The sequence below is a fragment of the Apus apus genome, chromosome 3, assembly GCF_020740795.1.
Source record: "Apus apus isolate bApuApu2 chromosome 3, bApuApu2.pri.cur, whole genome shotgun sequence".
Taxonomy (NCBI): domain Eukaryota; kingdom Metazoa; phylum Chordata; class Aves; order Apodiformes; family Apodidae; genus Apus; species Apus apus.
This window is the reverse complement of record NC_067284.1, coordinates 63,010,957-63,034,140: the sequence shown is the minus strand read 5'-3', so window position 1 is coordinate 63,034,140 and position 23,184 is coordinate 63,010,957. Positions and strand designations below refer to the sequence as shown.

The 23,184-nt window shown below is 40.8% G+C and overlaps 1 protein-coding gene across 2 annotated transcripts in view; it reads right to left on the bottom strand.

The window, feature by feature from the left end:
• Window positions 1–23,184, bottom strand: part of TP53BP2 (tumor protein p53 binding protein 2) — a 51,885-nt gene that overhangs the window by 4,669 nt on the left and 24,032 nt on the right. The window contains exons 3-16 of one of the 2 annotated variants that reach the window (XM_051614107.1): window positions 21,495–21,608; window positions 19,674–19,753; window positions 18,586–18,687; window positions 15,394–15,568; window positions 13,903–14,084; window positions 13,346–13,510; window positions 12,695–12,932; window positions 10,279–10,407; window positions 9,753–9,889; window positions 8,487–8,976; window positions 7,348–8,129; window positions 5,402–5,539; window positions 4,668–4,801; window positions 726–892 (exon numbers count right to left, since the gene is read on the bottom strand). In XM_051614107.1, the coding sequence (XP_051470067.1) occupies window positions 726–892; window positions 4,668–4,801; window positions 5,402–5,539; window positions 7,348–8,129; window positions 8,487–8,976; window positions 9,753–9,889; window positions 10,279–10,407; window positions 12,695–12,932; window positions 13,346–13,510; window positions 13,903–14,084; window positions 15,394–15,568; window positions 18,586–18,687; window positions 19,674–19,753; window positions 21,495–21,608 (3,033 nt within the window). The remainder of the gene's footprint in view (window positions 1–725; window positions 893–4,667; window positions 4,802–5,401; window positions 5,540–7,347; window positions 8,130–8,486; window positions 8,977–9,752; window positions 9,890–10,278; window positions 10,408–12,694; window positions 12,933–13,345; window positions 13,511–13,902; window positions 14,085–15,393; window positions 15,569–18,585; window positions 18,688–19,673; window positions 19,754–21,494; window positions 21,609–23,184) is intronic. The other variant, XM_051614108.1, reaches the window with a different exon arrangement.

The following is a 23,184-nucleotide window of genomic DNA, read 5'->3' as shown; positions in this document are numbered from 1 at the left end:
TGGTAGGTGCCTAGAGGACAAGAATTACATACAAAACATACAGAAAAGTAATTTAAAACCTCATTACATACAAAATATACAGTAATTAAAAACCTCATTGACTAACACTCATCACACCCTAGGGGGAATTAATTTTCTCAGTAAAAGACAGTTGGCCTGTAGTCTTACTACTTGAATAAGATCTAAATTTAATATGGCATTATTTTTTTAAATGCAAGAGAAAAAAAAAAAAAAAAGAGGCCAGAAAGTCAAATTCTGTGTTTACTAACTTCCATTAAGGCAAAAATTTGGCAATACCTTTCTTGGTTCTAAAGTGCACATTAGGAAATATTCCTTATTTTAAGACACCAGGTAGCAGATATTAACTGCTTACTGAGAGATCCATACCACTTTTGGTTTTATGTAAAGAAAATGACTTATGTGGTAAGATTCACCTAATTGTCACCTCACACTAGTGTATTTGCCAAGGCATGCACGTAACTCATTTCAAGGTTTTAATGTAGGGAAAAACTTTTTGTTACTCAGATTGTCTTTGTAGGTTGAATATTATGTAGTCCTGATGGACCTCATCCTGTGAAAAGCAGTAGGCTAAAACCTCTCTCTTTCCAAGGGAACCCAAGGCATGGGCACACAAGTGTGCAACTTACCACTCCTCGTGCAAAACCAAGCTGAAAAGTGCCAGGTGAGTCCCCAGCACGCTCCACAACTCAGTTGCCACCACCTACCATATAAGAACTGGGAGCACTGTGTGTACCCTTCCTCCATTTCCTCACACTTGTCTGCAGCCGTCTGCATGTCGCTGTAGGTCATTGCAAACACAGCTGCACCTGACTCCACCAGGAACTTGCACACCTGCACATTATTGCAGGACGCTGCACAGTGTAATGGGGTCCTGCAGGCCAGGAAGAAAAGCATGACAAGTTACTTTCATTGCTCACAGCAGTGCTTAAGACTCCTGGGGGCAAACCACTTCTGTGCATGCCTCCAGCAATCAGTATGGCATTGATAAAGGCTTCCCACCAGAAGCACTTAACCCAGGATGTCAAGAGCAATTGCTTTTCACAGATAATGGGAGTTACCGAGGGCTGCTCGAGCCCTAAGGCTGAATTTCCATATGGATCTCTAGTTAAACTACCTTTTTACAATCCACTAACATTTTACGCTCATTAAGGCAATACAATTTTTTAAAAGTAAAGCAATATTAGAAAAACTCAAAATCCTCCTGATATTGTTGTCCTGAAAGTGAGGTCCATTACCCAGTGTGCAAGAAGCCAATCCACACACAGAGTCAAGATATTTGGTTTAATATCCAGTTCTGCACAGAAGAGGGAGCAGGGTGGTATTCCACACTGCAAGCTCAGCTTCCTGAAACACAAGTGCTACTTTTATACCCAAAAACCTGAGAAAGAATTTTATCTCTAACATTATTCTATCACTGGCACACATGATTGGTCAACTAATCCCTCACTTCCATTTGAAGTGTTAATGCTCAGGAATTTCACTGCACATGCTCAAAGAGTAAGGGGCTTGTTGTTAGTAGGGGTCCCTCTAGCTTATCAGTGTGTACCTTAGTATGCTAATGGCTCATTCATATATTAATATGATTATTTCAATTATTCAACATGTTTTTCCCCAATGCTCAAGGCTGTAACCAAGATAAGCTGTGGGGAGTGCTCCTTTCCATCCCTTCCATCTGTCCAGCAGGTGTCCTGCAGGACTGTCTCAAGGCTGGGCTGTTGAGTACTTGGGGAGTATTTTTCTCTAATTGGAATCTGGCTTTGTCAAATTCTCACTGTTTCACTGTTATCCAGGCCCTGTTTTTATTCTGTGTGTCCCTTGTGTCATTTTTTCCCAAATGTGATTTTTTCCCAAATTTTACATATTTGAATTAATAGCTGACAACAACATCATGCCTCTTACAATATAGACCTAACTTGGTGACAAGTGCAGGCAATTGGAATAACTACTGAGGTTGAGGGGCCACAAGCATTTTTATTCAGTCTTGGGCCATATACTTCTGTTATACGCAGAAATAATAATAAAGTCACAGCCCACCGTCCCAGCCTTTTTGTAAATATCTACCCACAAGAAGGATTTGTAACCCATTATCAGTTGCAATCCTAGTTTGTAGGTTGTGGTTTTCTGCTTTAAGTTGATTATTGGACAAAAAAAAACCACAGTTTGCAGGGCTAGATACTGCCCAGAGCATGTGTAAGCTATAGGCTGTCTCACCAGCAAATGGCTCATTATATATAAGCTGTCTTCAGTATCTCAACAAAACAGTGTATCTACCCTACTGGGCCTCAGACACACACTTTTTTCACATAGGGAACATTAGCATAGTTTCATAGAATGCCAGGTTGGAAGGGACCTCAAGGATCACCTGGTCCAACCTTCCTAGGTACTACTATAGTTGATATGAGGTGGCTCAGCACCCTGTCAAGTAGAGACTTAAAACTGTCTAACGTGGGGGAATCTACCACTTCGCTGGGGAGATTATTCCAATGTTTGATTGTCCTCATGGTGAAAAATTTACCTCTTGTGTTCAATCAGAATCTCCCCAGAAACAACTTGTGCCCATTACCCCTTGTCTTTTCCATGTGATTGCTTGGAAATAGGGAGTCTCCATCTTCTTGGTAGCCTCCCTTGAAGTACTGGAACATCATAATAAGGTCTCCCCAAAGCCTTCTTTTCTCAAGGCTGAACAAACCCAGATCTCTCAGCCTCTCCTCATATGGCAGGTCCTTCAGTCCTTTGATCATCTTTGTGGCCCTTCTCTGGACCCTCTCCAGCCTGTCTGCTTCCTTTCTGTAGAGCAGGGACCAAAACTGAACACAATACTCCAGGTGTGGTCTTACAAACACCGAGTAGAGCGGGATGATGACTTCTTTATCTCTGCTGGTGATGCCCTTGTTGATGCAGCCCGGCACCCTCATGGCTTTCTTTGCCACTGCAGCACACTGGTCACTCATGTTGAGCCTGTTTTCCACCAAGACCCCCAGGTCCCTTTCCTAAGGGCTGCTCTCCAGCCTGGTGGATTCCAGTCTGAACTGTGCTCCTGGGTTATGTGTTCCCAGCTGCAAGACCTTACAGTTCTCCCTGCTGAATTTCATAAGGTTCCTGCTAGCCCACTCCTCCAGCCTATCTAGGTCATCTTGGAGGGTGGCTCTCCCTTATGGAGTGTCAACCTCTCCACTCATCTTGGTGCCATCAGCAAGCTTCATCAGGGAGACTCCAGTCTTCAGGGACACCTCCCAGTCTCCATAACTTCTCAAAGCAGCTCTGCAATGACACCAGCCAGTTCCCTCAACACCCTCAGGTGGACGCCATCCGGGCCCATCGATTTGTACAGGTCAAGCTCCTGTAAGAGTTGACACACCAACTCTTTCTTCACTGATGACAGGTCAGTGTCTGCATTAACCTGGATTTTTGTTCCTATGGCCTGGGACCCAACAGCACTGGTAAAGACAGAGGTGAAGAAGGTGTTGAGCACCTCTGCCTTTTCAGCATTGTTAGTGACTAGTTCACCTCTCCTGTTTAATAGTGGACCAATATTATCCCTCTGTTTCTGCTTGTTATTAATGTATCTGAAGAACCTTTTCTTTACACTTTTGACATCTCTGGCCAATTTCAGCTCAAGATGAGCTTTTGCTTTCCTAACTGCATCTCTGCATACCCTGGCAATGCCCTTGTCATTATCAACAGGTAACATTGCACTTTCCACCTCTGGTACATTTCCCTTTTGCTTATGAGCAGACCCAGAAGCTTGCAGATAAGCCAAGGGGGTCTCTTGTTCTGCCTGCTTCCCCTGCCTTTAGAGGGGATTAACTGGTTTTGCTCATCAAGGAGAGTGTTCTTGAAGACTCCCAGCACTCACTAGCTTCTTTACCCTCCATGGAAGCTTCCCATGGGATCCCTTCCAACTAAGCCCTGAATGAACTGAAGTTAGTTCTTCTAAAATCTAAAACTTTGTCCTGGAATTAACCTTCATTGCCCTCAGCAGGATCCCAAATTCCACAAAACTGTGGTCACTGCAGCCAAGTCTGTCACTAACCAAGATATTACAGAGCAGGTTTTCTTGGTTAGTGAGTAGCAAGTCCAGCTGTGCCCCATTTCTGGTTGGCACATCCAACATTTGTGTGAGGAAGCAGTCTTCTACACATTCCAGCAACTTGATGGATGTCAGGTGAGCTGCAGTGTTGTTCCTCCAGTAAATGTCTGGGTAGTTTAAGTCTCCCAAAAGAACCATGTTTTGTTGACCTGAAGCTTGCCTGAGCAACCGGAGTATCACTTCATTGGTCACGTTGTCTTGGTTTGGGGATCAGTGACAAATACCTACTGTGAGGTCTTCCTTGGAGACAACCCCTCTGACTTTGACCCAGAGGCATTCACTAGGGCTACTAAAACTACCATAACTGACTTCTATACATTCAAGGTTTTCCTTGATATAGAGCGTGACTTCTCCACCTCTTCAAGTTTGCTGATGTTGTCCTTTGCGCATTCTCAAATGATGCCCCACAGAGAACTGCTGTTGTTCTACTACGGAAAAATTATTGCCAGCTCTATAAAAGCAAAGTCAGGGACCTTCTGAGGGCCCTGTAGCAGCCCACAAGCCATCTCTCTCATGTGGACAGCACCTGTAAGGTACCACTTAAAGAAAGCCATACCATCCATCACTATCTGCAGCATTCACGTTCACACCGAATTGCACCAGGAACTTGACGATTTCCGTGTGCCCAGCACACACAGCGTTGTGCAGTGCAGTAATCCCTTCATCGTTGGGCATGCTAGGATCTTCAACCTGTTCAGCCAAGAAAGGAGCCATTCACATTCTGGTGAAACTCTACAACAAACATTTCTTCACATATAAAAATGAGCTGTCTTATTCTGACACATGATTTTGAGCCACGTGTTGGACATGACTGACAGGCAGAAAGCCACAGCAGTAACTAATCTCCCAAAACAACTCACATACAAGCTTGCAGCCTCCTCTTAACAGTGAGAACCTAAAATCATTCCGAGAAACAGGTAACTTCGTAAAAGTATAACAAATTTCTGACATTTGCCTATTTAACTGTAAGTAAAATTAATGTGGATTTTGCTTATCAAATTATCTGACACCATGCCAGATAGGGGATGAAAAACTACATAAGAATAGAGGATGAAAAACTACATAAGAAACAAGGAAAAAGTTGTGCAAATTCACAGTCTTGATGCTAAATACCCAGTGTGGGTTTAGCACTGCTAAAACCAGCTTCCAAGTGGCCATGTCCTGCTAGGACTTATCTCCTCAAGGGCAGATCTAGGTGTGCACAATTATTTTAGCTTTCCCAATCCAGGAAAGCTGCCACTTTCCAGTTTGAACAAGGGCTTTTATTCTCTTACAAGTTAGCGTTTGTACCTCATAAATTATTCTCTGCACGAGGTCAAACTCCCCCTCCAAAGATGAATCCAGAAGCAAAGCAAGGGGATTGAATTTCACTCTCATTCCATGTCCAATTCTCTCAGAGCCAGTTTTACGCAAGTTTGTCCTCTTCCCCTGTGAAAAGGTAACACAAGTTACAGGCATCTTTTTTTACTGGGAAGAACAAGAACACAGAAATGCTTATTTGGGAATGACAGCAAAAGTGACCAATTAAGGCAGTGTTTAATAAGAAATTCAGACTATTTTCTACCAGTTCCCTAACACATTACAAATACAGCAGTTTAGGCACATTATGAAAGATGTCTGCCTTTATCTCTACACAGGGCTGCTATTCAATGTAAATACAGAAGGCACCTTGATCAAACATCTAAAAAATATTACTGCCAGATCTCTGAAGATCAGGAAAAAGTGTTGCTTTTTTAAAATTCAGACCATTTTTGCATTAGTTCTCAAAGCTGTTACACAAACCAAGTAGTACACTCCATGAAGTACACTACTTGTTAAGCACTGATGTCAAGTTCCTAAACATTTTCCTAAGTTTATCAGAGGTTACAAGGAACACAAACATTTATGAAAAATTGTTTTGTAAAGAATACAGAACCTACTGTAGAAATGCCTTAGATGTTCCCAGTGACACTGGAAACTAAGTGTTTCTATAGCTGAGTTTGTACTCTTTCCTTTACAGAATACACATGCATTAGCTCAGCACTCTCCCCAGCTGGCTGCACAGCAGCAATAAACACTATTCATAAGGGTATGTAAATTTCTGACAAAAGTCCAAGCAAAGATGAACAGAAATGACTCATGTTTTGCAAGAGAAAACATAAGATACATAAGAAGAGAGTCCCAGATGATACTCCTTTGCCTGTTGATTTTAAAATAATATCAAAAGTACAGGGTTTTTAAAGAAAGAGCATGTCAGCACAACCCAAGTATTCAAATATGAAATCAAGAAGTCAAGCCAGTTTCTTCTCATCATCCCAGAATTATTACAAAAAACAACCAGAAAGGAGTTCTTATAATTTAGGAAATCCTACCACTCAAGCTTCCTTGTAAAAGGGAGCAAGGATGAAGTCTTTAATGATGAAAACATGCAATAATTATTCCATGCAGAAGTTACCAGGTCAAAACACACATTTAAAGCTTTTAACTCCTCTGACTGAAGTGATGGAGGAAAAAAACACTTTCAAGTTATTAAAATTCTATTTATGATAGGTTTTTAAAGCAGCTCTTTGAGGAACTGAAAGCAGTAAGCAGATACAAACTTCCAAAACAAACAAGATGGTAAAGTGCTGCCTACTACCCATAGCCCAAAGAGTCTCCATTTTGATGCAAGTTGAGAACCGACTGATATTAAACTAGGTTCCAAAGAAAAAAATTCAGAAAACATTTTAGTACAAGTGCAAGCAGTTAGCGTCTACAAATGGGTTATTAAAGCAGAAATTGAAGAAGTATGTCTCTCCATATTTTTCAAGTCTTTTCATATAAAGAATTGAAATCCAGGATTAAAACAATTAGATTCCATCTCATACCAGCAATAGTGGGAAATGCCTATGAAATCTGTATCTGTCTCTCTAAAAAAAGAACTTTAATTTCTCTTAAGAAGGAAATATAGTGTGGGTGTAGTAGACTGACTTCTAAGAAGTGTTCTTTACAGTCCCAAAGGATTTTACTATTTATGTATCAAATTCCATTTGAAACTTTTCATCGTATCATTAATTCTAAAGACAGTTTTCATCACTGTCAATTTGCTTCGGGGATGAGAGCATCACACAAATAAAACAGATACCCAGAGAGACTTAACTTACTTGTGTGACTGTTCTCCCACATCTAATTAAGCTATACAATAAAACACACAGGATTTATGGCAGAGCTTGAGATGACTTGTTGACAGGACACCCAAGTTGTAGGCTAATACTTACAGGAGGCAAGGAGAACTGTCCAGTAACTTCAGGAGGCCTCATATTGATTGAGTCCTCCCCCAAACTCTCTGGTTCCCCTGATGGATACGGAGGTGGTGGGTATGGAGGATATTCTTCCATGTATACCTCCAGTGGCAGTGAAGCTTCTCGGCTTGGTTCTTCCATTTTTGGCTGCATGAGCTCATCACTATCTGATACTGCCTCAGGTACAGCATCCAAAGCTACAGAAGGAAGAAGAGCTTCACCCTGATATGCTGGTGTGTTTTCTGCTTCCTCAGCAATAGCTGGTTCTGGCATAGAAGCAGCTGTTTCTTTTTCCAATTCTGCACTTAGATAAGGATTTGGGATTTCTCCTGGGCTTTCAGGACTGGCAGCTGATGCTGTCTGTTTGGAGGGATGTGATGGAGCTGTGATAGTCTCCATTGCAGCCAGAGTGGTCCTCTGATACAATAGCTTCTGAATATTGGGGCCATTAGGTCCTTCTGGCTCAGTAATGGAGCTACGTTTCTTCAGTGGTCTGGGTGCATTGGACAGCTTTTTCCGCAGTGCTTCCAGATCAGCATCACTCTGGTTACGGTACGGATTGGATAAGAAAGGCAACAATTTGGTTGGGCTAAGGGGACGGGGTATTCGCTCCGTTTCATTATTCTCGTGAGCAGAGGCTGTTGTTTCCATCTCAGGCTCTGGACTGCCTGGCTTGCCTGGGAGGTCCAAGTAGATGTTCTCGGTGTGTGGCAGCTGATTCTGTACACCAGCTCCTGCCATCACAGGTTTGCCATACACTGTGGAGCAGTCAAAGAGGGGTGGGGGGAAAAAGCAAGTGTGAATATTTGATCAACAAACCGAAAAAGAACATGTGACCCAATTCACCCACCTGGGGCAAAGAAGCAGAATAATACGATAGACTGAACAGAATTAATCTGCTTAGCAGGTTTAGTGTCAGCTATTTGCAAATCCAAGGCAGATATTCTGCACTTTTAGTTAATGCTGACCTACAGCATCCAAGATCCACTTAAGATTCTTACAGTTGCACTAACCTGCGTAATTCCCAAGGAACAGCTTTGTACCCCCAGATCACATGGGAAGTACCTCAATCTGAGGTTTATGAAGACAGCAGAGGTAGACAGCCACACGCTTACCGCTTGGGAAGTGCAGTCCTCGAGTCTGCGCCCTCGTCAAAGCACTCTGCACTGCCTGCTGGAAGTTCTTCCCAGGAGTCTGCTGTTGGGTGTACATGCTATAAATTGAACTTGCAGCCACAGTTTGAGGCTTTCGAAATGGTGGGAGTGAGGTCTCTTTTGATGGCTGAGGGGTAAATGGTCTCACAGCTGCTGCTGGGGGACTCTCCTGTTTGGAGGAGGGAAGAATTTGATCCTGGCTAGAGGAAGGACCTGCAGGAGGTACAGGAATTCTTTGCTGTATCTGCTGAGAAGCATGGGAAGGCTGCTGTGCCACTGGTTTTTGTTTGTTCCCCATAGTTACAACAGTCAAAGGCAGCTTCTGCAGGTTTCCATCCAGCTTAGTGTCAGAAGGTTGCAGATGACTGGCTTGACCAAAGTAAGGCAAGTTTATCTGTTTTGGTTTAGTGGGGACAGGTGGTGGTACTTTTGTTACATTTTTATTTGCTGTCTGAAAGACACAAAATAAGCTCATTTAGGTTAAGCAACAAAACAAGTTTTGGAAGTTCTGCTATGAATGACAAAAGACCCTCAAAGAATGACACAGTATCTAACATTTTTACTGTTGCTGCAATATTGTTTACAACGTCACTGGAAATATGAAGAGCCTTCTTAAATTATTTTATCATCATTAACAGTTTACACTTTGAACCCATTCTCTTTAATTCTTTCTGTAGCAGCTATGTTTAAAACATCAAGCAATGGCAGGGCGCAGTGATTTCTCTAGAGACTGCAGAGGCACTCAGAAGCATCTCTGGGCAAGAAGGTCGTTTTCCCAACAGAGAGCTTGTCATCCCCAGTTCTTCTACATTACTTCACCTTGACCTGATCAAACCAGACCCTCATACCAAGATTTAGGTGGGAAATCTTGCTGCAGTCAAACCCTGCTACATATAACAGTGATACAAGTGTGTAAGTGATTTTTAAAACCCCATGGAAATATTTCTGTGTATATAATCTTTAGGGAAAAATATACACACAAACACTAGCACAAGTAACACAGCTATTTTTATGTATTCAGTCAAAATGTATGTTTCCATCACAGTGACTGCATGGAACAATTTTCAGTTTCCAACTGCAACTAAAAGCCTAAACAACTTCTTTCCTGAGAAGTAGTATTTTAAAATAAGACCTAGGTATTTTCTAAAGTTTCCTGACAGCAGTATTTGAAAAGCTGTGTACAAAACCCTATCAGATGGAATGAAGTAGTCTGAGTTTCCTGAATACCTGTGCTTCTCGCAGGAGATCTTCGCTGCTCTGGTTCTTCCTCAGTGTGCCAAGCCCAGCAGACTGGTCCACTGAATCAAACATGGAGAATGGACGCACTTTCTTCTCTTTGTCTCGTAAAAAAGTTTCTCCTTCAGCTGTTTTTAGAGAAAGACTTTTAAAATTGTAGAAATAGATGTCTTATTCTGTGCAATATTCAGGACAGCGTATGTAAGGGATGCTTTTTTGTATCCATCCTACTCCTGCACTAAAGACCCAGGGGCCTGCCACATGCTGCATCTTGCAAATTGAAGAGGAGCACGTATGAAGGCATCAGTACCTACTTCACCACTTGGAATGAGTTCTCTCATTTGTGGTTTTTCGGTTGTTTTTTTTAAATCCCTGCAATACCACACTAAAGCTCATGTGACGATATTCTTTGAATTTTTTAATACTCTGAAATGAATTTTTACTGAAGCATCTAGAAAAGACAGATATCATTAACTATATTCTCCATATTTTAAGAGTAGCCAAGCATATAACATACCTTGTCCTTCACTGGTCACAATTCCTTTTCCTGAAGTCAAGGCTGTCCCTTGACTAATGTGATTCTCTGCATTTGAACTAGTCCAGTCAGTGGCAGATGGGGAAGGCTTTGCACTGGGAATGACAGAACCTAGAAGAGAACAAGTGGAACACATTAAGCTAAAACTCTTTTTATTGGCTTATTTATTACAAGTTTGTTTTTGGGGGGTTTTTGTTTGGCTGGGTTTTTTTTGTAAGGGTCAAGTCTAGACAGTGTACAAGTATTATAACCAGGTTAATGGCTATAAATTCTATCACCTTAGGGTTTGGTTCATTTGTTTCCTTTAAAAAGGGAATGGAAAAAATCAAGCTCAGAAACAACTACCAAAGGAGCAGCAAAACTATTTATCCTAGCATGTGCCTGCAGTTACTGGTATTCAGACAAGAAGCTTCTAGATTGGCTTACTTGCAGTTAGTAAGAAACTTCCCTTGGATATTTACAGCAAGTTGAAAATGACAAGATGTTAAGAAGTTATGAGAAATACATAGCATGCATTAAAGAAAAATGTCATGCATTAAAGCAGGAATAGATCCTGCCAGTAATATCCAAAACAATAGAAAAATTAACCATCTGTTCAATGTGCATATAAGGCAGTACATTAAAGCTGATCTTTACACCCTCTGAAGTAGACAACCAGACTGTTTCAAAAATAGTAAGACAAAGCTTGTAACTTGCTGTTAGTTTAAATACTTCACCAAATTATCTCTATTACATTCTAAATTACCCAATAAAATAAGTAATCTTAAGTTCAAATAGTAATGATAAACAGCACAAGTAAAGTTTAATTCTGGTAAACTATCAGATCCCATCTGATTGCTCCTCTATTCTGCCCTGGTGAGACCCCACCTGGAGTACTGTGTCCAGCTCTGGAGCCCCCAACACAAGAAGGATGTGGACCTGTTGGAGTGTGTCCAGAGGAGGGCAATGAAAATGATCAGAGGGCTGGAGCACCTCTCTTATGAAGACAGGCTGAGGGAGTTGGGGTTGTTTCACCTGAAGCAAAGACTGCAGGGGTCCTTATAGTGACCTTCCAATACCTGGAATGGGCCTATAAAGGCTGGGGAAGACATGGCATGTAACAACAGGACAAGGGGTAATAGTTTTAAGCTAGAAAAGGGTAGATTTTAGTTGGACGTTAGGAAAAAAGTTCTTGAATATCAGGGTGGTGGATCACTGGAATAGGTTGCCTAGAGTGGAGGCCCCATCCCTGAAGACATTCAAGGTCAGGCTTGATGGGGCTCTGAGCAATCTTGTCTAGTTGGAGATGTCCCTGCTTATTGTAGGGGGGTTGGACTAGATGACCTTTATAGGTCCCTTCCAACTTAATACATTCTATGAGCCTAACTCTCTAAAAAAGCAGATTTTTTTGCCCAAATGCTAAAAAAAAAAAAAAGTGTGATGTTTTAGTTCAAATAGCACACCACCACAGATTCCTATAGCAAACCTTCAAATTTTGTATGCACATGAGCTAAAATTCTACTTTAGTAGTTTAATGATCTGCAAATCAAATAAAATTAAATAGTTCCCGATTCTCCAGTACAGCAAGAGACACCTGTACTGGTTTTGTGCCATGGGTACTTTATTAATAATCAGGAGATAAAGGGAGGGAAATAAAAAATAAACAGAACTTGTACAAGTTCAGCCTCCATTTTTTTCTTTTTGGGAAGATCAGAGTTTCTCTTATCTCCCAGCTGAAAACTCCTCCCAAGACAGCACATAAGAGACATTTACAACTCTGAATTTTCTCTGGACTTTACTCAGAGCTGAACTGTATCTCACATGAGAAAGCCACAGAGGGAAGCCATACAAATCTTCATTAACACTCTAAGCAGGAGAAGCTAAGCCTCCTGTCTGCTGTTGGACTTATGTCTGTTCATATTCCTATACTACCAACATGTCAGCAAGTTTGCTGCCACTTCTGCATCACGCTCAACTGCCTCCTTTATAATATTTCTTGTATTATTGGTTAATCCTTTACACATGGCACTTCCAAAACGCATGATCAGAAAACTTGGCTTTGCTAGTTTTCAAGTCCAGGCACAAGGCTGTGACCATGTATGTCCTAAAATAGCCTATAGAAACTCAAACACTATTTTATAGTTTTTAGGAGTATTTAAAATAAAACAAATCACTACTTCACAGAAAAACCCTTCTGTGTTCTACATTGTATAACTGCTCAAATTGCACAGTAAGAGGACTAGATTTGTAACACATTCATATAACCTCAGTGCTTATAAAAAACCTTCACTGGGGTAGGAAAATTGCAAGTAGCAAGACTGACATCTCAAATAATACTTTCCTTTAAAAAAAAAAAAAAAGCTGGTAAATAAGGAAACGAAACATTTCTGGAGAAGAAATATGAAGCGCAAACTATTACCTGCAGGAGCTTTAGCTTGTGAACCGCTTGCAGCTCTCATGTTGGGCAGCGTCTGTGTTTTTTGTGGACCATCAGGCACCTGCAAAGCTTGTGTCCCATCTGAAAACGCAGGTTTCACCAAAAGTTCAGGTCTGGAAGCAATACGTGGCATGGTAGAGGACTGGATGTAAGGACCAACTGCTGCCACTCGACTTGGAGCAGAAGCCACTGGCTGAGATAAATTCCCATCTGAAGTAACCTTTAGGGAAAGGAAAAATATTAAGAAAATGTGAAGAATGGTATGCTGTAGTATCCGTCTATCAGAGTTTGAAATAAAAGTCAAAAAGGATAAAACAAATAGAAAGATTATACTTCAGTATTAAAAGGTTTTTTTATAAAACCTTTAACATATATAAACATGAGGTAGCAATAGCAAAAAATACTACCTAAAACAAAAATTCACAACAGCACAAGGAGAGTTCTTGTTGATAAACAGTAAGTAGGTTAACACCAATGTACCATGAAAAGCACTTTAATAATACAAGACTTCAACCATATATGGATAAATACAAGTCTAACATCTAAGCAGCACTCCCCACGTGCAAGTTTTTACTTCAGACTGCACGGGCCACAAATTAATTTTTTTTTGGTTATTAAATATCCCGCACTTACTGCTAAATTCTCTTTCTGTTGCAGAGCTGCCTTTTTCTTCCACAGGCGCTCTCGCAGCTCATTAACACGCTTATCCATGACTGCCACCTCTGAGTTGCGCTTGTTCAAACACTCCCTCTGTTGCTGCAGCTTGGCATTCTGCTCCTGGTTCAGTTTGTTCCTCAACTGAATAAATTCACAAAGCGTGGGGGGGGGGGGGGGGAGGAGGGGCAAACAACAAAAATCAAAACAAATTAACTTTCAGGATGGTGGACAGGAAACAGCTACAAAGAGAAAAACCTTCTAAAAAGTCAAATCATGCTGGCAAACTCCAGTTATTTCCTTCAGAGAAAACATTGGTTAGCCTCCAAATTTTGCAGAAAGGGAAGGTATATACACAACATGCTCCCCTGTTTGCCTTGTACCCAGCACCACAAACCCTCCACCCTCAGCATGCAGGCAGCCATGCAGCTCTGTCAGGAAGAGGAGCAGTGGGATTTCTTTCTGACAAGGCAAGAAACAACTCATCCAACTTTTAGCTCTGAAGAGCTGTGGTTCATGAGTTGGCTTTACGTTACCTGCAGCTCCTTGTACAGGCGGTCAAGCTCAGCTACAGCTGACTGGTTGTCATGGTAACCATCAATTCGGCCGTTCTTCAGCATCTCCAGTTGCCTGGTGAGTTCCTCTACCTTTGACACCGCCAGTACCAGCTCGCGCTGCTTCTGCTGGAACAGGCTGTTCATCTGTTCAATCTCCTCCACTGGAGAGGACGAGAGAGAGCACAATAGCTGCCCTGAGAAACAGCTGAGCGTGGGCTGCTTCCAAGGCAGCAGTTAAGGGGACAGAGAGCACCCTACTGGCCCCTGGAGCAGGACTGCACAGAGCATGAGGCCGGCTGCTCAGACTCATGCTCCCTGCCAAACCAGTTGCCCTCCAGGCATTTGGAAAATAAAAATTCCATGCTTCCTAAAGTATAGAAACAAACACCACCACATTACCAGCCATAGGAGCCTAAATTCACTTAATGCTGAATTCTGCAGGAAGACTCTCACTCAAGGCATAACTCTGAATTTAGGTCGTAGGAGCTCAATGACAAAACACTCAAGCTGTTACATTAAACAAAGACTCAAAGAGCTTTTTAGTGTCTATAACAAACAGCTGTCATCAGCTGCTCCCAATGCCAAAACAGCTGTATTATAGAATAAAGTTTAAGGAATCAGTAAGAGTTCAAGCAAGTACCATGACCAGACCTGCTAGGGATGGCACAGGGAAATAGATACACTTTCATCTTGGTATTACTCTACCATCCTTCTATTCCTTTAAATAGACACTTATTTTGTGCAAAAGAACCCAAACAGAAAATGCACTTCCCCACAGCATTGAGCTTCCTAATTAAAAGAAAAACAACACAAAAACATTTATATTTTGCCTTTAATAAACCAATGTATTATTATTTGAGTCTAACTGGAAATGAAACGTTCTGTACAATATCTATAGAGGGACGATGAAAAGGCAGGTAGAAGAACAAGTGTTGATACAAAGGTTGAAATATATACTTAATGTTGCATCAACATGCAGATCTCCAAGTACCCCATTAGTACTGTAGCAAGCCAGACGCTAGTTGGATTTCCATAATAAAAAAGAAAATACCCACTTTGGCCATTAAGTTACCTCTTGCGTAAGAGGCAACACAAGTGTCATGCCAAGCTTTGTTATAGGCCAAGAAAAAAATAAGGCTCAAAATGTGAGGGGTATTAACATCAAGAATAGAAAAAGTTATTGTGGTACATGAAAATATTCAAGGAAGGAAAAAAACCTGTGCTGTAATTAAAAAGCAGATATGCCAGGCTCAAAACACTGGGTGCCCTTGTGGCATATTTTTAAATATCATAAGAAAATATATTTTGTTTAGTTAATTCAGGAGTTTTCTTGGCAAATACAAGATATGAAATAGTCAAGATTAACACTGCAAATACCTTCTCTGAAACACTGACATCACCAGAAATTTTAGAGTTCCAAGAATCAACCTTTGTGAAGTCACAAACTATTTTCCCCAAGCAGCAACTCACCTAATTTCCCATTGCTGAGTCTCTTTTGCTCCACATGGCCTTTCAGTGCTCTCACTTTCTTTAGCTTGGCTTCCTGATTCTCAGCAATTTCCTTCAATCGCTTCAGTTTTTCCTGTTCAGCCGCTTGCTGCTGCTGTCGCTGATCTTGTTGTTTCAGGAATTTCAGACGCTGTTCCTGGAGTCAAGACAAGGGAGGTTTTTTGTTTATTTTTTTTAAATGAGCTTAAGGTAAGGTGCTGTCAGAAACCATTGCCACAGCAGCTCAGATTGGCTTTAACCCAGTATCCTGAACTTCCTGAAGGGCCAAGAGAGGCCTGAAAAAACAGAGCAAGCACATATTTATATTGTTTCAATACAACCCTCCAGGTACAACCATCCTGTAGTAAAAGGACCTACTGAAACAGAGTTGGCATTCATGTCTAACAGCCCTCGGTAAATTCTTCTTCCACAAAATTGATCAAAACTCTTTCAACACTAGGAAAAGGTTTAGTATTCATGTTCAATGCCATTGGCCAGCTTCACTTAATCACTACTTGGCTCTTGAGTTGCAAGAGGTATTGATTATTTCACTTCCACCTTCTCCATGCTGCTTCTACTTTCCAGATATCTATGTCACTTTTTAAGCAATTATAGGTCATGCTGGAGAATACCAGACATTATTTATACAGAATGTATTCCATATATTGTTGATACTTTTCATCACTCTTTGTACCTTCGCTAGTTCTGTTAGAATCTCCTTGAGATGAGGCATCACTACACACCAAAGCTCTGAAAGTTGACCATTGCCTGATAACAACCACTGCTATCGCAACACAGGATTATTCAAGACACAGAAAAAATGCCAACCCTATCCCAGGCTGCATCAAAAGAAGCATGACCTGCACGTCAGGGGAGGTGATTCTCCCCATCTAGTCCACTTTGGTGAGACCCCTCCTGGAGTACTATGTTCAGTTCTGGAGTCCTCAACATAAGAAGGACATGGAGTTCCTGGGTAAAGTCCAGAGGAGGGCAGCAAAGATTATCCAAGGGCTAAATCACCTCTCCTATGAAGACAGGCTGGAAGAGGTAGGGTTGTTCAGCCTAGAGAAAAAAAGGTTGGAGGGAGACCTCACAGAAGCCTTCCAGTACCTGAAGGGGCTACACAAAAGCTGGGGAGGGGCTTTTTACAGGGGCATGTGGCAACAGGATGAGCAGGAACGGTTTTAAACTGGAATAGGGCAGATTTAGATTAGACATTAGGAAGAAATTCTTTAGTGTGAGGGCAGGGAGACACTGGAACAGGTCTCCCATGGAAGCTGTGGATGTCACCTCCCTGAAAGCATTCAAGCCCAAGCTGGATGGAGCTTTGAGCAACCTGGTCTAGTGGGTGGTGTCCCTGCCCACACAGGGGGGTTGGAACTAGATAATCTTTTAGGTCCCTTCCAACCCAAACCATTCTATGATTTTATTAAAAACTTCAGAGTGACATGGCCCCTGGTCTCAGTGAAGAGAATCCTTCTGCCTCTCCAAGAACAGAAGAGTAAAAAGGTGCACTATCAGTTTCTACACACAGATGTATACAGTTTAGAGCTAAAAGCAACCACTAGATAACCTATAGAGACTTCCTTTAAATCACTGGCCGTTACACATGGCTTCCAGTTCTAGAGATTACAGGTTGTTCCAGTGGTAGAACTACTAAGACTTTCTCAGGAACCCACTAACAGCCAAGTCTAACACTGCTTGCTAACATTAGCACCTAACACTTCCTCAAAAAAGAAAGAAAAAAATCCCCAGCCTTATTTGGAAACAGGACTCTTGTACATTTGAATATAAAAGGAAGAACAAAAAGTAAGCTTGCCTTCTGAAGAAAGCCAGGCAACACCTACAGTCTATGCACTAGTTTAGAGCCAATCCCACGCAGGAAAATGTCAAAAAATAGATATTACAGCTCATGTATAAAAATAAAGTGCATTGCCACCCCCCTCTGAATCTATTTTTAATATTGCATCTGATTTCAGAAGGCAGGAAAGAAGCAATGGATAGCCTCGCTTTGAAAGGGTGTCTAGGAGCAAGTTTGTTCCAGAAAGGCACATTAAATGAAAAATTCTCTCAGTGGTATCAACTGTGCTGCTAAACTTCCAAGTGAAAACTAATTACTTGGTTGATTGACTGATTTCTTACATTTATAGTTGCACCTTCTTCATATCTGTTCTTACTGCAAAATACAAAAAAAAAAAGTTTTATTTGCTATTTTGACAGGCTGCAGTATTCCTTTGCAGGTGCTGCAGAACCATCAGAAGGTCATGGTTTGAAGCACTTCCCTGAGATATAACTATTAAAAACCAAGGGAATGGAACAAGATGCTAAACACATGGGGGGGCAAACAGGGATAAGACACAACCCAGCTGATCTCAAAAGGAGAGGGAGACAGAGCTTCTGACAGAGGAAGAGAGATGAAACAAGAGCTCCAGAGCAGCCTTCTTCCCCAGTAAAACACATTCTGAAACACACAGGAATTCATCCACCCAGACAGCCAAGTGCTCTTCAGGAAGGGCTCACATTCAACAATTCTCTGCCAAAAGCAGTGTTTTCCATTATATTTTGAAGAGCAGTGTGTACCAACAATACTTGAGTCAAATATTAGATCTATGCTACCATTCAGCACATGCATTCCGAGTAGTTTTTCCCCACACACAACTCAGGAGCACACTGTGTGCTTTCATTAGCTTTTCTGTTATTTTTCAGCAAGCATTTTATAAATCACTCTCCTAGTTACTTTTATCACATACATGCCATCTTTTCCAGACAGCTGCCCCAGGAAACCAAACACACTGAACTCTATCAGGAGAGAGCAAGATATCATTACCAGACACCATTATATCCAGAGACAAAGGCATTGTTTAGTGATCAAACAGGTGAATGGCTGGTCACAACATGGAACACAAATAGAGCTGGCAGAACCACCAGGACAAATGACAGTGTATGTGCTCTCTCCTCTTAGCTACATGGTCACTTTTATCCCTGACATTATTTTAACGTTTTACTACAGTATATTTGCATAGGTTTACTTTCCAATTTAAAAGGATAGAGCCAAAGAAAGGGAGCCCTCTCTTTATAAGTGGCGAAAAAAACTCAAGACCCCAACACCCTTCCTCCAGCTCATGTGACCCTTGGTACTTTTTTTCCTGGCTGTAAATCTCATTCTAAACTCACCTTGTTAGCCAACATTTGCTGTTGAGCCTCAATTTGTTGCTGCTGGCGTGATGCCATTTCCTGAAGTTCAGCCAATGTCATATCCATCCTTGGAGCACTGATCTGTCAAAGAAAATCCAAAGCATGCTAAGTCTACAATTTTTAATTTGGCTAGTGTGCAAGTCAATACAGCTACTGCAGAAAAGTATTACAAAGGTCTTTAAAAAACACAACAATAACACCTGAGTAACCAATAAAATAATTAGAAAATGAGGTATTTCCATGGTAAAAAGAATAAATAGCTGTAAGCTCATACACATGCACAGACCAATCCAGCCACACACAAACTGACATCTCTTGAAACATTAACACTTCTAGCAAAATCGCAGCAGCATTTTATAAAGGTGTTTCAGAGCCCGTTATAATTAAGCTCAGCATGAATTAGCTTTGACTGACTGAGCCCAGAACACTCAGCACATAGCAGGATGGTTCTGTGGTTCTAGGTGTATTGTTGCAATTCAAAGCACTTCAACCTAAGCTGTAGAAAATTTAAAGTTTAAATATACTGAGGTAAAAAAAAAAAACAACAAAACCACAAACCACACACAAAAACAAAAAAAGACAGCATTATTATTATTGCATTAGTTATCTGTTCACGTTTCCTGAATCTAGATTCAATCTTATATCCATAAATACATCTTCTGGAGCATGAATTAATGACAGACAATGCATCCGATGCGGAAACACTAACAGGTCTCAACTTGAAGATTAGAACTAGGGATCTCAGACAAAACTAAACATGAAAATAAATAAAGAACTGAAGGAAAATCAGAGAGAAACGTTGATGGGAGTAGCAAAGGGAAAGTATGCTGAATTTGCTGCTGAGATCACCTGTGCAAACACAGATATGGCAGCCAACAGATCTCAGAGACATCTTAAAAACTGAAAGCTAGGGTGATAGTTGCTAGAGGCATTGTGTCTATTTTAGAGCAGTTATTAGCCACCTCTCCAGAACAGTCTCTTAGCTACCAGCACAGGCTTTGCACCTGTATCTCAAAAAAAGGGAAACCTCCATTTTCACTATACTGGCCATTGTATCAGGCACTCACTCCGTTCTCTGTTCTTCGATCACCAGACACTTTCACACCATTTCTTTTTAAGGTTGATTCTTGAGACCTTTGTCCAGTCCCTAGGAAGAAATACAGGAATAGTCAAAGATGGTAACGTACTTTAAGGATTTTTCTTATCCCTTTACACATAGCATTTAATACAAAAGGAGAAAGAGTACAGTCATTTTTACTTAGAATCTGAACACCTGTTCTTCTCTTGTGAACACTAATAAGCTTCACTGATGACACAAGACTTTTTTAAAAGATTGGTGTTCTATGTCAACATTTATTTTAAAATATAGGACTGTTTAAAAACTGACAAGCAATAAAAGCTTAACCAACAGTATGCTATTTCTGTATTTGTCCTGTGGTCAACAGGCAGCTGGCCTCTAGTAAGTCTGCATTACAGATGCAGTCACAAAAAGGTGTTCCCCTCTGTAAATAACCAAAATAACTGGTTAATTCGCAGACAGTTATTTGGACCAGTGTCTTAAAATCAGCATCAAGATGTTCTGGCATGCCTTCACCAACTGTCTCAGAGAACATGAATAAAAATAGTTAAAGGCTAGTCACCTATCATGAAAGACAAACCATTTAATCTACAGCTGATTATTTGCACATAAAGTTTAAAAGCACTTTTCTTTCCTGGCAGTCATGGTGACAGTAAAGATGCTACTTAATTAGAATCCAACTTTAATGTTTCCATCAAATTATATAATAACAGTGGCCAAATACCAAGCTCACTCATTTCCCTGTAGGGCATACATGTACTGTGGGATGAAGGCACATCTGTTGGCTTCCTGCCCATTTGATAACTATTTCAATGTAACTTTCCTGCAAGACTAACTGCAGAGCTTCTATGAATTTGCTCTTCTTCAAACATATTGCTTAGCAATGCCATGGCAAATAAAATGCCAATAATCCTAATACTAAGAGTACCCCGGACTTGAAAAATGACATCCTGACAACTAAACTGCACTGCAAGATCCTTAATAGAAATAAAAGGCACAATTTAACTTTTCATATACTCATTCTATCAAGACACATTTTAAACATCAAGACACATTTAACCATTTTAAAATATGCTGGGTGAAATGCCACTCAACATAAATGCCATATTTCCAACACTGAGGAAAATTACCAAGGATGGAAACCAAAAGGGGAGGAAGAAGAATCCAGTAGACTGATATAAAGGTAAAAATCTTAAGGATTCTACCGAAGAGATGAATATGGGATGCACAGAAAAACCGAGAAAAGCCAAACGTAATTTCCTTAATAGTTTTCACATTTAGATTTACAAAGTATAGATATTACATTCCCAGAAAACTTGACTAGGCCATTTAGCTAATGCTGCTCCTGAAACTAATACAAATGTGTAGATTGTGGAAGAAACAATGAAGAATTCTTTTTGCCAAGAATTCTAAGTTTATCGCTGTGATAAGGTATTATCCAGGGGAAACACCTTAAGTCCAAATAATAAATTACATTGCTGGACAACAGTTTGGTTACTAGATTTAAAAGAAGAGACTAGATATTCAGCTGCAGCTAATATATTTAACACAGGATGTCCTTGAATGCTTTGGTCATGACCAGCTCTAGAAAACCTGCAGAAGTTTAAATTTGGATTTAACGTCCCCAGATCTGGCATAGAAGGATGAAGTCCTCACTAAAACAAACAAGTTTTCTGTTGCTGGAAATTAACAAGCACTGCAGTACCATACTGACTACCAGCACTAATAAATAACATATGCAATCTGTTTCCTTAACGTTGAGGAATGAAATAAAACCTAGACAAACGAACCAGCTGAGACCAACACCTACCTGCTTCCCGGCCGGGAGAGCGTTCGTGTCGAAGAAAGAAACGAACCTCACTTCTCTGCATCCCAAAGCGCTGCAAAACATCCAGCATCCGTTCATTGTTGGCTACGGGACGTTCTGAAAAGGTAAAAAGTCAGTTGACTATTACATCTTTATGTAACCTGGGCACATACATAAACAAACCAGAACAATCTGTCCATCTTTCACTTGAACACCTGTTACTGCTCAGATGCAGCGTGCGCACCTTATGCTTGCCTTTAGCCAAGGAACGTCTACCTTTCCCTTAGGAAGGCACTGTATGTACCACTCCCTGCTTCTGAAATTAAACCAACACCTCTGAAAAGCAGATACAGACCTTTACAAGTCCATCCTTGAAGGGAGAAGCTGAGGCACTGTCACAGCCCAAGGGGAAGCAAACATGCAGTTTAGAGCTTTCAGCTCTAGTGCCTTAGGTTTGTGTCGGCAAATCATCTTACCCGCTCACCACCACCGGTACACATGCTGGTGTACCTTTTGCTCTGCTTCTGTGGTACCTCAGACTTCTTTCTCAATCATTCCCACTCTGTTCTCCAGGCTTCCTCTGTCCCAATTCCTACAGGGACCCATTTACTTCCTATTCCAATGAGAATTAAGACAGATGCAAATAAAAGGTGTCCGGTAATTCTTCTCTTGATGCTTCCTAAGTATTGCAATCAAATGCTGGATTGCAGCCCTTGCATTCAAACTCAGGCAGAAGCACTCGATACCCTGAAGAGGCGCCTAGACAGTACCCAACATGCCTGATCCTCAGCAAGCCACCACAGCTCCTGTCACTTCAAGTGTTCCGCTACAGCTCCTGTCAGCCACAGAACTGGCTCATTCTCTCAGAGAGCAAATTTCACAAAGTTTAGATTACATATGCTTTGAAAGCTCCACTTGTGATAAACCTGGAAAAGCTGAACTCTTTTGGATTGACAGCACAAAGGAAAAAAGGATTAGACAGTGAGAAGTTACTCCAATAAAAACTTGCAATTTTGATTCAGACAGTTAAGATTAAGTTTATTTAAAAGTCACATGCACAAGTTGCACTTAATTTCCTTTCTTGCCCTTATTCCCAGTTCAGGCTTCAGTGAAATCTCTTAATTTTTAAGCCTTACTTGTTGCCTTTCAATATTACAAATATCCAGTGCAGCCTACATCTACCACCTTTTCTGTAACACTGTTCTTCCAGAATTTACACACTTCTTAACTGGGCATTCACTGAGAGAATATAATTAGAATTACTAATTAGCCTCTAAATCTTTACATAAAAGCAATTCCCTTTGCTATTCTACACATGTTACCATATATTTTTACACCTATTTTAAAAGTGATGGCAACGACATGGTCAATATATCTTAGTAGTTAACTTGACGTGGTCAGGATACTGTCATAGTAACCTATAACAAGATTGGAGACTTGTAATCACATTAGATCTGTTTGTGCTGGGTGCCAGATAAACAGAAGGTATTGTTTCTGGCCTGAGAAATAAGACAAGAAGACAATGCCTGAGATTAAATAGCAACACTTTTGCACCAGTTTTATTTTTCCTGACATTGCTTTTGTTGTATGTTTCCTTTCATTATTTAAGCCATGTGAAGAAAGCAAAGAAAGAAAAACAAAAGAAAATCAAGAAATCAGAGAGTAGTTCATTCATATTCAATGGAGTTTTTCA